Source organism: Drosophila ananassae, chromosome 3R (assembly GCF_017639315.1).
Source record: "Drosophila ananassae strain 14024-0371.13 chromosome 3R, ASM1763931v2, whole genome shotgun sequence".
Classification (NCBI taxonomy): Eukaryota; Metazoa; Arthropoda; class Insecta; order Diptera; family Drosophilidae; genus Drosophila; species Drosophila ananassae.
The window spans coordinates 19,437,441-19,450,238 of NC_057930.1; the positions used below are offsets into that span (position 1 = coordinate 19,437,441).

The 12,798-nt window shown below is 41.4% G+C and overlaps 1 protein-coding gene across 5 annotated transcripts in view; it reads right to left on the bottom strand.

Annotated features, from left to right (window-relative positions):
• Positions 1 to 12,798, bottom strand: part of LOC6498297 (protein madd-4) — a 51,369-nt gene that overhangs the window by 15,161 nt on the left and 23,410 nt on the right. For all 5 annotated transcript variants that reach the window (XM_044716641.1, XM_044716642.1, XM_014906565.3 and 2 more), the window contains exons 7-12: positions 11,074 to 11,218; positions 7,757 to 7,886; positions 6,009 to 6,111; positions 5,757 to 5,852; positions 3,453 to 3,659; positions 3,112 to 3,392 (exon numbers count right to left, since the gene is read on the bottom strand). In XM_044716641.1, the coding sequence (XP_044572576.1) occupies positions 3,112 to 3,392; positions 3,453 to 3,659; positions 5,757 to 5,852; positions 6,009 to 6,111; positions 7,757 to 7,886; positions 11,074 to 11,218 (962 nt within the window). The remainder of the gene's footprint in view (positions 1 to 3,111; positions 3,393 to 3,452; positions 3,660 to 5,756; positions 5,853 to 6,008; positions 6,112 to 7,756; positions 7,887 to 11,073; positions 11,219 to 12,798) is intronic.

Consider the following 12,798-nt stretch of genomic DNA (forward strand, 5'->3'; position numbering starts at 1 on the left):
CTTGATAAGAGTACTCCCATTTAGCTAGAAAAACATTTATCAAATTTTACGCCTGACAACCGAAGCATTCACATGTCCGCCACTCATCAAAGGACAAACAAAGGACCGTGCCTTTGCACACATCCTAGCACACACACACACACGGAATCGAATCAACTAAAACGTGTGCCAACGCAAAACCCATGGCCCTGCACTCGAGTTCACTCACAAGCCCCTCCCCTTCGCAAAGAGCTAAACAAATTCCATGCAACAATAGAGCTTACCACGTTTTACACATTGCATTTCATTCGATGCCAGGACACACATTTATTGACCCTTCCCCGCAACGACCTTCTCCTACGGGTGTCCAGCGCAAAAAAGTATGCTATGCGAATGAAACGTTGGTGGTCACTGGAGTAAATGTCCTCTCATGGCCTACAAACTGTGTTATTCGGACACAGACAAAAAACTAAAGGGGCTATAAAGACCTGACAAATAAATTCTAAAGCTTTATTTCCCTTCTGAGCTAAAAATTATGGTTTCTAATTCAATTCGGTCAGTTTCTTTAAAAAAAATCAACTTTTGCATCTTTTTTAAAAGCTATCCAATGTTTCTCTGTGTAACTATATTAGGGGAATTTAACACCCAGTCATTGTTTTGTGGCCTGAAGTGGCTTTTATGGGCGGGTTGACAGAACACTGAAGTGGAGTGGTGGCCGCAGCTAAAACGCGGCTGCTGGCCAGGCCAGTTCTACTCTTTATTGATTTGTAGTCAAATCGTAGATGTGAGAGTGGCATTAAAGCGGCGCCAAATGGCCGCAAACATCTTAGCCCGGCTTCCAAAGTAGGTCAGCACATTTCGCGGGCTTTTATTTTGGCAGCTGATTTCATAACCAGTGCGTTGCGTTGCTCATTCGCCGCGTAGGCCAGGCGCGTGTTCACAACTTTGTTTACTCTCCTCCCGCGGAAGTTGTTGCTTGTCTAGTATCTCCTCTCCTTTATTATTACTTGTTTTCTTTGTTGTGTGTATTGTGTTCTTGCCATGTGCCTGCCTGGCTGGCTGGCTGGCGTACTGCCATTTGCCAATCTCTCTTAACATGGCCTTTACTAGTATATTGTTGCCGCATCGGCATCGGAGGCCAAGGTTTTGGTGGCGGCGTCAAGGCGCGACTTTATGGCGGCGCCAGGCTCGAATAGTTTCAGTTTAGTGGGCATCGGGCAACAACAGAGCCATCGAGAGAAAAATGTAAAGAAAAGATAACTTGGATGCCATTTTAGAGAAATAAAAAGAGGAGGCAGTTTGTTGGTATTCGGTCAAAGGTCCATTAAGTCCGTGAGATATCCTTTTTTTCTCCTTCGGCTTAGGCTTAGGTCGTTGCTCGAGAAATTGGCCAAAAAGTTATTGGTTATTTTTAAGATAGAATTTAAGATTTGTTCTAAGTTATAACAACGCCCATTAGAATTTCTCTTAGATTACAAAACAAATACCTAAATGACTTCCTGTGTATTTTACGATTATGGGATTAGCTTTCATTCCATGTCCACTTAATATCAGGGATCTTTAAATACACGATGTAAGGAAATGCCCAACATTTGTCCAGGTCCCAATTTCCCCTTCGGCCAAGTGGATTGGGCAGTAATTTATTGTTTGGTGTAAGTATTCCCCATGCACCAATTATCCGATAAAAGCCCTTGGATTTGGCCACTCTGCTCTAATGATTTCATTTAGATTCATTTCGTTTGTTTCGCGAGGACGCTGGCTAATTAAAGTGTGTATACCTAGGGACAGCTTATCGGGGCAACTTTTTTTTTTCTTTTGCGTTATTTATCGTTTTCCAATAACAACGTAGTGGACACGTCAAAGCACCACTTTAATTGTCATTAGGCGCACTTCACTGTACTTACAATCTACTCCATCTCCAAGTCGATACTTGGCTATCCTGCGAGCAGAATGTAAGTGTGCGTTTGTCTAATAGCCTTAATTTTAGGTGTCGACACCGCTCAAGGACATTATGATGCGTCACAGAGTGTGGCATGTGGTGTTAGTGGCGTTAGTGATGTGTTGGCCAAGTACTCGAGCCAAGTCAAGTGGAGTGGCACGCCGCCTCACCGAAGTTGAAATATGTCAAGTGCCGGCTTTGGGCCAAGATAAGTCGAGACAAAGTTGAATATGCCGGAGTCGGAGGAGATGTACCAGCCTATCATCAAGATAGAAAAAGCCTCGTTTCTCAAGTCTCAGGGGACACGCCTAACTACACAGAGGCGTGACATCAATTAGGCCCTGACAATAATTATTGAAATATACGAGAAGCTATAAGGGATTTTCCCTTAATCCCTTATGCAGAAGAAAAACAAAGTAGCTTGGAAACTAAAGTTGAAGGACAACCTAATTAAAGGTAAAACTGAAGGTCTAAAGAACTAAATTTTTTATTTGTGAATTCTGGAAAGCATGGGTTGGACACATATGTGCCATTGCGATGGCTATATCTTGGCCAACCGACATCTGATTTTTTAACGGAATACCTTAAACGATTTGTGTATCGATTCTCCATCAATCTGCATCAAAACCTGACAACAAAATATTTTTTAGTTTTTTTTTCAAAATTTCTGGGCTGCCCCTTTCAAAAATTAAGAAAACTGCATACGGGGACGAATTGGCCCTCAGCGATGACTGTATCTTGGCCAATTTGTATCCGATTCTTGAGCGGAATACCTTAAACGATTTGTAGATCAATTCTCAATCGATATGCATCAAAACCTGATGACAAAATGGTTTTTAGTTTTTTTTTCAAAATTTCTCTTCAAAAATTATGAAAACTGCATGTGGGGACGAATTTGCCCCCAGCGACGGCTGTATATTGGCCAATTTTATTCCGATTCTTGAGGGGAATACCTTAAACGATTTGTATATCGATTCTCCATTGATCTGCACCAAAACCTGATAACAAAATATTTTTTAGTTTTTTTGTCAAAATTTCTGGGGTGCCCCCTTCAAAAATTAAGAAAACTGCATGTGGGGACGAATTGGCCCGAATGGGGACGAATTCTCCATCGATATGCATCAAAACCTAACAAAGTAAGGCTGTGGCTCAGATTCAGATATCAGTTGTCACTTTTTACACTTTCTACTTACGTGGGATCCAGAGAGGGTACAACAGATCCTCCTCTATTGTAATTACTGTTCGAATTTCCGCCCATGAGCCGCATCGTTCGTGGCTCATCCTGGTCATCGTGGTGCAACCTGCTCTGGGTGTGGTGGGCATAGCGCAAGGGCTGATCGGAGTAGGACACGCCCTCGCCGTCATCGGTGTCCTGACCCGATTCCAAGTCATCAACGTCTTCGGCCTCATCGTCCATATCCTCGTCATCGTCCTCGTCATCCATGTCGGAGCTGTCCATCTGCCGGTCTGACCGCTGAATCGGAAAATGAAGTTGAAATTGCAATTGGAATGGAAAAATTGCATATCCTACTACCTCGTTCTGTGACCGACTGCTGCCCACGATGATGGTGCCACCGGACTTGCTCTGTAATCCGCCTCCTCCTCCGCAATGGATGCCAGTGGAGCACTGTTGAACGCTGCCGGGCTTGGTGAGTGGATCACACTTGGCACTCAGGCTGCCGTCCGTCGATTTGCATTCCACACCTCGCATCTGAATTCCCTGGCCGCAGGAAACCGAGCACTAAGTGGCAGAGTTAAAATATCCGTAAGCATTATAAATTAATTCAATAAAAAACGCATTTATTTTCACAATAGATGAACCATAAAACGGGAAAGAAAACCAAGATTTTTTTCGACAAAACCGAGGTTTAAATACTCTTATTTTCTTCTATGATTTTATAACTATTTTGATTGATGAATAATTACATTAACGAACTACTTAATTTAAATACATAGAAGTTTCATACCCTATTTAAGGGTAGATTGACAAAGTTCCCCATCAAACTGAGACTTCTTTACAAATGTTTCAAGTAATGTGGCTAAAAAAAAGGCAAAACCCCAGTGACTCCACAAGCTTTCACACACAGACGGACAGACACACACACCCTCACACATTGAACCCCATCGTGTACGCGCTCACGCATACAAATGAAAATTCTCATATTGTTTGCATTTTGCTGTGCCACGGGGCGTATGTGTAACGTCCTCAGCTCCATTCCCATTGTTTATTTGCACAAATCCCACTCCAGCACTTCCACTCTCCGCTTTAATGGCGCTTAATTTTGTGGCATATATTTTATTAATGGACATAAACGTTAACGTTGTTTTTTAATAGGCTCTTTCTCTGGACAGACTTTCACTTTTTCATTTTGCATTTCATCTCATAAGCATTATGGGAATTTATTTAAAACGGAGATGGTTCTGTTGAAAGGTTTTTTCTGCTTCCTTTTCATACAAAAAGTTTGCAAACAAAAAGTATGGAAACTAAGGATTATTATATTCGAAAAGTTCATTAAACAGATAATTAACTGGCATTAAGTAGTTTCTACTTATTTTTTGGAAAAAGCAAAAAACAACTACTTTTCAATTATTTTGAAAAATTTAAAAGCGTCGAACGTGAGAACGGGCTAAAAGAATTAATTAAACTTGTTCATAACTTTTTCCTTATTTTTCTTAAAGCCACTTCAATGTTAACCCTAATCTTGGACATTAAAAAAGAGTCGTTTAAGCCACCCCCAAAACATTAAGTAACAGCCAGACGGAAAAACTTAAGACAATTCAATTAAGCAACACATAAACTTGACACCCCCCAAAGCAGGCGTCTTAAGTCCCCGCACAAACAAACACCACCCAACACCCACATGTACAATTTGTGATATGCAGAGGGTTTGGGGGTGCCATTAATAAAGTTGCAGTTTAAATGAACAGCACAACCACCAAAGGGAAGTGCTGTTGCCGGGAAAGGAGTTCAGGTGGTGCGGGAAATTGCGGCCAGACGAACTTAGGCACAAATGCCGTCGACGACGTTGCCACCGAGTTGATTAAGTTGTATGACCACCATTTTGGATGGAAGGGGGAGAAAGTGAGACTCTCACCAGCCCCCTCTGTTGCAACTACAGTCGACGTCTCAGTCTCAATGCCGTCTAGCGGCTAGCAGCTTATTACGAGCCACCAAGCAAAGTAACTAGAAATGCATAAAAAACCTAACACGTTCAGGTTATTCGAATTTTAGATGCTCAGTTGTGGTTAAAAAAATAAAAATATCTTTAAAAGTCTCATTTAATTTTTACTGAAAGGGAAAATAGTATATTTTTTGGATTTCACACAACAAGGAGAAACCTGATATATATATTAAAAATAATAATTGTATTCTTTATAAACATGCTATGTTTTAAAGTTGCTAAGTTATCCCGATTCCCAACTTTAAAGGGTAACTTAGTTATCCTAATACTATATACAACCTCTACATTTAATTCAATTCTAAGATTTCCTTATGCCCTTACTGCTTTGTGCATTTTTTTTAGGACCCTCTAGAGTCTAGACTTTAGACTCAAAGAGGATAGTATAGGGACTATACCCATGACCACTGCCAGGGGCATTCAATTCAGCAGCAGCAGCAACCCAGACATTTAGATAAGTACACACAAAGGGCCCAGACATGGCCTCGTCAACGTGCATCGTGCAACTTGCAACGTCTTTGTCTGCCAGTCTGGTAGTACCCACTTTAGTCTTGTTTTCTTTATTTTTTTTTTACTTTTCTGGCTGCAGCACAGAAAGTGCATGATTATTACACGACTTGTTGGGAAACGGTGGGTGGGTCTGTAAGTAAAGTACTTACACCGGTCCAGTCCTCGACCTCCCAATGCGGACACTCCTCGATAATGCAGGTCTCTTGTGTTGGCGGTTTCGGTGTGCGGCACATGATATCTGCAACCTGTTGGAGGAAGAGAGACAGGAAGCGGCAGAGTGAGAGGAAAGTGTGAGAAAACATGGCAATAATGTGTTGGGTTCGGCCCCCTTTATTCCGCATGCAAAATCAGTAACACTTAAAGTGGGTTTTTTTCGGTTACTCCCAAAGTCTTGTACTTACCCTCGTTTTGATGGCGTTCGACTCCTCGGCACAGACAACCATCCGCTCCCGGTAGCCGTGGCCACAGAGCCGGCTGCAAGTGCTCCAATCGTCAGTTATCCAGCTGTTTGGATTGCAACAAAGATTAAATGCAAGTGGTCAGTGGGCGTTCTTGCTGAATTAGCCGGCAGCCAGGCAGCAGCAGACCGAGAGGAAAATAAATACCATAAATAGTTGCCAGAAGCTATGCTGTACTATATATGTTTTATTTTTCCTGGTAGAGGGGATTGGCAGGGTGAAAAGCCAATTCACACGCCCTTCAAGTGCATGCGGCTTTTGGTGGGAAACTGTGAGTGAAATGCTTCCTGAAAGTCTGGGTCTACAAAGGAATCCGACTGTTATTGCCTTTTAAATAGTTCAGTGGCGGTAAATCGCTGGCATTTCTCTGGGGAGATGCAGCTGAAGGTGCGATTAAATAAAATGTGAGAATTCTGCTAATTAATTGCTTGGAAGTAAAGAGAAAATTAAATATATTTGTTCCTTTTACAGGCTGATGGAGAAGAAGCCATTCAAGACGCTTTTAAAACTCAGTAGAGTTTAGTAGAACTTCTACATGCTACAAAAAAAAAATATTCAAGAGACTTTCCTTAAAAGCTCTCTTAAAGAAAACTCTGACAATGGCTCTTTTTTGTTAGATTAGAATTATTGATTTCGTTATCCTCTATTTGCCCAATATTTGGCCATTCTTTCTTCAATTCATCATCCAAATGCACAGTCCTAGAGACTCAGTAAAAAAAAAAATATTGGCCAAACAAAGAAAAACCCGGAGCCGGGAAATAGAAACCTCAAGACAGACAAAATCAAAAACCTAATTGATGTCTATGCCTGGAGGCGAAGTTGGAAAGCCACGAACAGCAATAAACCAAGATCGGTGGGGGAAACGCAAACTGGAACAGTGAGGGAGTGGGAGGATTGGACGGAAAACAAGAACAGGAACCAACAGAACGAACGGAGATTAGAATTTTGGGTGGAGGCATCACAGGGAGGACAGACATTCGCCAAATTGGCGAAAACTTTTGGTTCACTTCGGTTTCGGTTTTGGGTTTGGTTTGCAAAATGTCACCAAACGATAAATAAGTGTGAGTGCGCCATCAGTGTGGCAGGCAAAAAAAAAAGAAAAATGTTTCCATGGGAGTTGGAGCTGGAGGACCAGACAAACGACAGTCCTCCCAAACAACTGGAGACAACGTCCGCGTGCGAATTCCGGGCGATAATAGTGGGCCTGGGATGGCAATCAAAACGTGCGCACGATAACCGACGCCATTTAAATTGATAGCCGGCCAGGTGAGACACGAAAGCTTAATATTCACTAAGAAAAAATTTGCAAAATATTGAAAATATATATTACTTTATACAGTACTAAGCAGTACTTTAGTCACTATTGTCTTTAAGGAGTGTGTTTAAAGTTAGCAAGCTTACTTATTAAATTTAGAACACAGAGAACATTAGACCCACAGGTCGTATGAGTAATATTTTGAATGCTTCACTCCATCTTTAAAAATTCTAATATCTAAATAAATTCTCTCCGTGTTGATGTGGTGGCTTAGAGACCTGGGGATGTATGTATGTATATATTAGGTTGGGGTTTCGGGTTTCAGGACTGGGGGTTGAGGTGGTTTTGGGGTGGACCGCAGGGTGGCTTAGGGAACTGTGGTGGCTGCCGGCTGTCATCCAGGCTCTTGCTTGGATGCGGAGAGTAGAGTACTTACCGCGGCGGACAGCTGTGTGTACTACATTGCTCCACGGCCGCCTCCGGGCGATTAGTAAGGCTGCAGAGCGTATCATCGACATCGGCGTTGGTTAGACGATTCCTGCATATAGGACGAGACATTTTGTAACCTAAGGCGACCAAACGCCAACCGGGAGAAAATAGGGAAGAGAAGAACAATGGAGAAAAGAATGTAAGTAAAGGGCGAAATTGGAAATCGCATTCAACTGCCAGACGATGGCAAAATTGTCTTTCTTTTGTTTCATTTCAGGCTTTTTGTTTTCGTCGCTTTTCCTGCTGCACTTTAAAATCAATAAAAGTCAGAAGCTGTTGGGAAGGAATTTGTAGCAGGCGGGTGCCAGGGAGTATGGATGGCTGCTCGTGCAACTTTAATGTCACTTAAGTTGCTTGAGACAGGGGCAGCATTAAAACTGTCTTTCTACCGTCTTAACCCATTAGGGGAACACGGTTCAGAAGGCTGAGTTAGTATATACTTTTTGCAGGTATTTTATAAAAATAATCAATAATAATAGTAAATATTTTCAGTCCTATGTGAGCGAGATTAACCAACTGGCCTTTGCTATTTTTAACTTATTTAATATACCAACTATCCTTGACAAAAATCCCCAAGTCCCACAGGTTAAGTGATCCCAATAAAAGGCGAAAGAAACTGCCAAATCAATTTATCGGATTTAATGGGTTGAATTTCAGCCACCAGCTGTGAAAAAGCGAGCATACATCCGATAGGGAGAGCGGGTGGAGGAAGGCTTCCAAAAGCACTGCAGGAAATTGGCAGATGGCAGAATGCAGCCAACGGAGGATGAGGACAAAAGTGGGTATGGGTTAACAGGGTCAGGGAGCGAGGGACAAGGACAAGGAGCAAGGGCGGCGGATGCATAACGTCATAACGATCTGTCAGTTTGAAAAATCGCTAGAAGCATCTAACCCTCGAATACCCTCGTCCTGGGCATCCTTGCCTTCGGTTTCGTTATAAATACTCCCTTGGTGAGCAGCTGTGACGTTGATTTCGCAGCTATTGAATTTCGTTTATAAGCGAAAGTATATATGGATAATGTGTATATGTAGAAGCAAAGGAAGAATCGTCATCATAGAGTTCCCCCTTTATCCCTCCATCGTCCGCCAACTGGGTATTCATGGCACAATTGGCTTAAGGCAATTGGTAATATCCTCTCATGGCATTTATGTCAATTGTCGTAGTAACCCAAAGAGAAGTCATCTCCAGCATCAATCCGCGTTTCTTGTCTGCTGCATTCTTTTGGCGGCGAGGAACTCGGCTTCCCAGCAGAAACAGGATGCGAACAAAGGGGATACCAAGGACCCAGTGGATTTTCTCGCCTGACAGAGCCCAGCAGGTTGTTGGTTTTGAGCTTCTGAGAGCTTCAAGGAATCCGTAGCAATCTTCATCATCTGCCCTTTGGATTTTATACCCTGAGTCTGTTCTGAGTTCATAAATTATGGTAAAACGGAAGTGCTAGCCTTTAATTTTATTTGCGAATTTGCAAAGGTATTTCCGGGGATTTTTATTTTCAGTTTTTTCAATTTCTGGAAATTTAAATTCCCCTCTTTATCCCCCCTCTATAAAAATTTCAACAAAAAACACTACGAGGAACTAAGAGAAAGAGTTAAAAAAATAAAATAATTTGGCTTTAAGTAAAAGAAGTGAAAGAAAAAGCAATCGATGCAACCACTTAATACTCCTGTCACGTACATTAGAACTGCAGTTGGACAACTGCGAAGCTACCCAACCAAATGTGTATAATTAAGCATAATTGATTTCGTGAAATGTTCGCAATTATATGCCCCAGGAGAGGGCCACTAAATAACAGACATGAGTAAAAGCAATTCAATGTCCAATCCTAAAAACCCCACCATTAAATGGTTTCTGGTCTGAGTGGGACATAGAACCACCGCTTAGGTGACCATTAATTTTGGGCCATGGGGTGGACGGAGCAGACCCGCAGAGAATCCCCAAAGAGCATTGCACTGCACTTGACATTTAACTGACATCTAAAAACTAAATACAGGCAGACAGACAGATAGACAAACACATTGAAATGTAATTACGGACTGGGGCGGGTCAAGTCGGCATTGAGTGGGTCACTGGGGTTAAAGACAACGCCCAAAGCGATACTGCAATTAAAACAGAAGGAAGCACTAGAAATTGTCACTCTAAATTCCAAGAATAAGTGTCTCTTGGCCCGGAAGCACTCCAACAAAATTCAACAGGATCAAAGTTATCATTGACAGGCTGATGGGCGGGAAAAAGAGTGGAACCAAATAATGATTAAAAATTTATGAAGATACCTCAAAATCGAAAGGACTAGAGGTAATCAGGAGTGGCTTGAGGTTCTTCTACTTGGATGTTATTTGATTTTAAGGTTAAATTTCCTCAAACTTTGGATTATAAAATTGAAACCTTTTATCAACTTCAATTAGTGAATAGAACCGGCAAACATCTTTGACAAAATGAAACATCCCTAAGCGGATGAGAACAACTTTTGATGAATTACCTCAACCCTTTTCGAAACCACACTGTATATTTAAAACATATGCTTTTCAACACCAAGTTTCATTAGTCCATGTTGGATAGTTTGGCGGGGAACTCGGGAGCAAAACTTTCAGCCAGAATAAGGTAACATGGCAGCCGAATTTATGGCCTGAATCGTAACATGAAACTCAACCTAAGGATTAGGACTTGAGTCTAATCGACAAAGTTTACTTTGAAATATATGGTATCCCCCAGGCTATTAATCATATAACAGGTATATAGCAACAATGGCAACATAGTTTTCAACAGCCATTTTACCCGGAAAGCGAGTGTGGGAATGTGGTTGGGGATTTGCTAGCTACTGCCACTCGATTACCATGCAAACATTCAATCGAAACAAATTCCAATTCAATGAAAATAAATGAGCACGACAAATAGCTGACTCCCATACACGTACAGTGCCTGGGAAAAGAAATTTGACAGAATTCTTTGCTGGGGATGGGAGAAAAAAAGTACAGGAGTGGGATTACAAACGACAGACTGGCACGCCAAGAGCTCCTTGGGCCTCCAATTCCAATGTTCTTGACATATTCCACTTGTTTATTTACACTAAGGATAGCAAAGATACCAGGTCGGTTTCTACACTGAGGAAAATAAATACAAATAAAAAAAATCAATGAGATAATGTTGATTATAAACTAGTTTTTCGTAAATCAATAACAAATTGTTGTCACCCTTATGATTTCTTATCAAAATTAACCATTTTTTTCAGTGAAATATTGTAGCAAGGACTACAGGACGAAACTTACCTCCGCCGCAGGTGACTGAACACTGCGACATCGGTGCCATCTCCCAGTAATAGAGCGGTTGGGAGCACGAGTTTCCATCGCCGCCGCACACGCCGCAGCCGTCGATTTTCTTCGTCGAGCCGATTTTCAAATCGCATCCAACGCGCTGGAAAGAGATAGCAAAACGCCGGTGTTAGACAGAGATGGGCTTAATCAAAGGCAAACGGTAAATAAAAATGGCTGCGTAAATAAAGTGTAAATCAACTGTTAGCGGTATCAATAGCATAACACACAAAAACAACGGCAATCGTAAATAAAATATGGAAATCAATGGTAACGAATCCGTTGCATAAGCTTAAGGTATACTATACGACACATATGTATAGCAGACTTGATAGAAGCTATCAAGGATAGAGTCCTTTGCCGTCGTATTATTTTTTCTGTTTACTTTCCATTTGTTTTTTTTTTTATCAAAGTTCGCGGTGGAAATGTTTTGTGTGCTTTTGGGTCATTACATGGAAGATTGTTAGACATCTGAAGGTTACTTAGTCTAGTTGTTTGGACAAGGTTACACCCTTTGACTTTCAATATTTTTTCAATAGAATTATATTAAATACAAATCAGAAGCTTGAATTTTCAACAATATTACTCATCCGCCCTGTTGTCTCTTTAAAAAAATTATCCCACAACATAATACCAAAAATGATACTTCATTAAAATCTTAAATTCCTTCGTTTAAATTGTCATTCAACACTTAAGCTTCTGAAATTCTAATGCTAAAGACGTTTCAAAATCCCTGCCTAAAAAAACATATCTCCCCACTGAGCTATTTATAATTTATTCCACCGAAAATCCTGCCAACTGCCAACAAGGAACTTGGAAAACTGAAACCCTATCTTTCGCAAAGCCAATGTAGGGATCTTATGCAAGTCGCCACATTTTTGAAGCGTTGAGTTGTACTTTTTTCCGGATATACATATGTACATATTGTTTGTCGACAGGCTGGTGTGTGTAAACCGCAAGACAAACAGGCAAAGTCAAAGCCCGCGGCAGCGTGCTATTTGATTTATTTATAACAGATATATATAATACCTATATAGGAGTGTGGCTACGTACATATGTATATGTACGTGGAATGCCTCTGGCAGCTGCCAAACGTTGTGGCTGCCACTCTGTTTGGCGACAAATAAAACACAACGAAAACCGCATGACATATTGGCGTTTATTACAACAAATTGGGGTGACGATTTGGCGGCATTACAGCGCAGCCGGAGTCTAGGCGAAACTTGGATAAGATGTCATCATCCCACGCCAGGACAATACACACATGTGCTGGGCACACCTGCGGTCAAAATGTTAGCTTTCACAGGAAGTACTAAGGACAAATAGTCATAAACTTAGACTTCTAACTTAGAACTAACTGCTTAGATACATTTTTCGGAATTTATGTTCAAATAAAATCTAAAATTTAAAGAATTATAAATTTGACCAGCACTGTATGGGCCTTTGAATCTGAAACTGAACTGAAACTCAAACACCAAGTCCAGGATTTTGGGAGCTAGAGGGGGGCGACAGCCTGAGGCTGAGGCCCAAACTGCTGTTTCGGCTTTCGCCAACTTCGTTTGACATTATTGTAGTTGTAAGCCTGCCAAGCCTGGGCTGGCTCTTTTGACACTCCACGGAGACGAGGGTTGCTTCAAAAATATGATCCCGTTTCCAAATGAATCTTACTTATTTCCTTACATC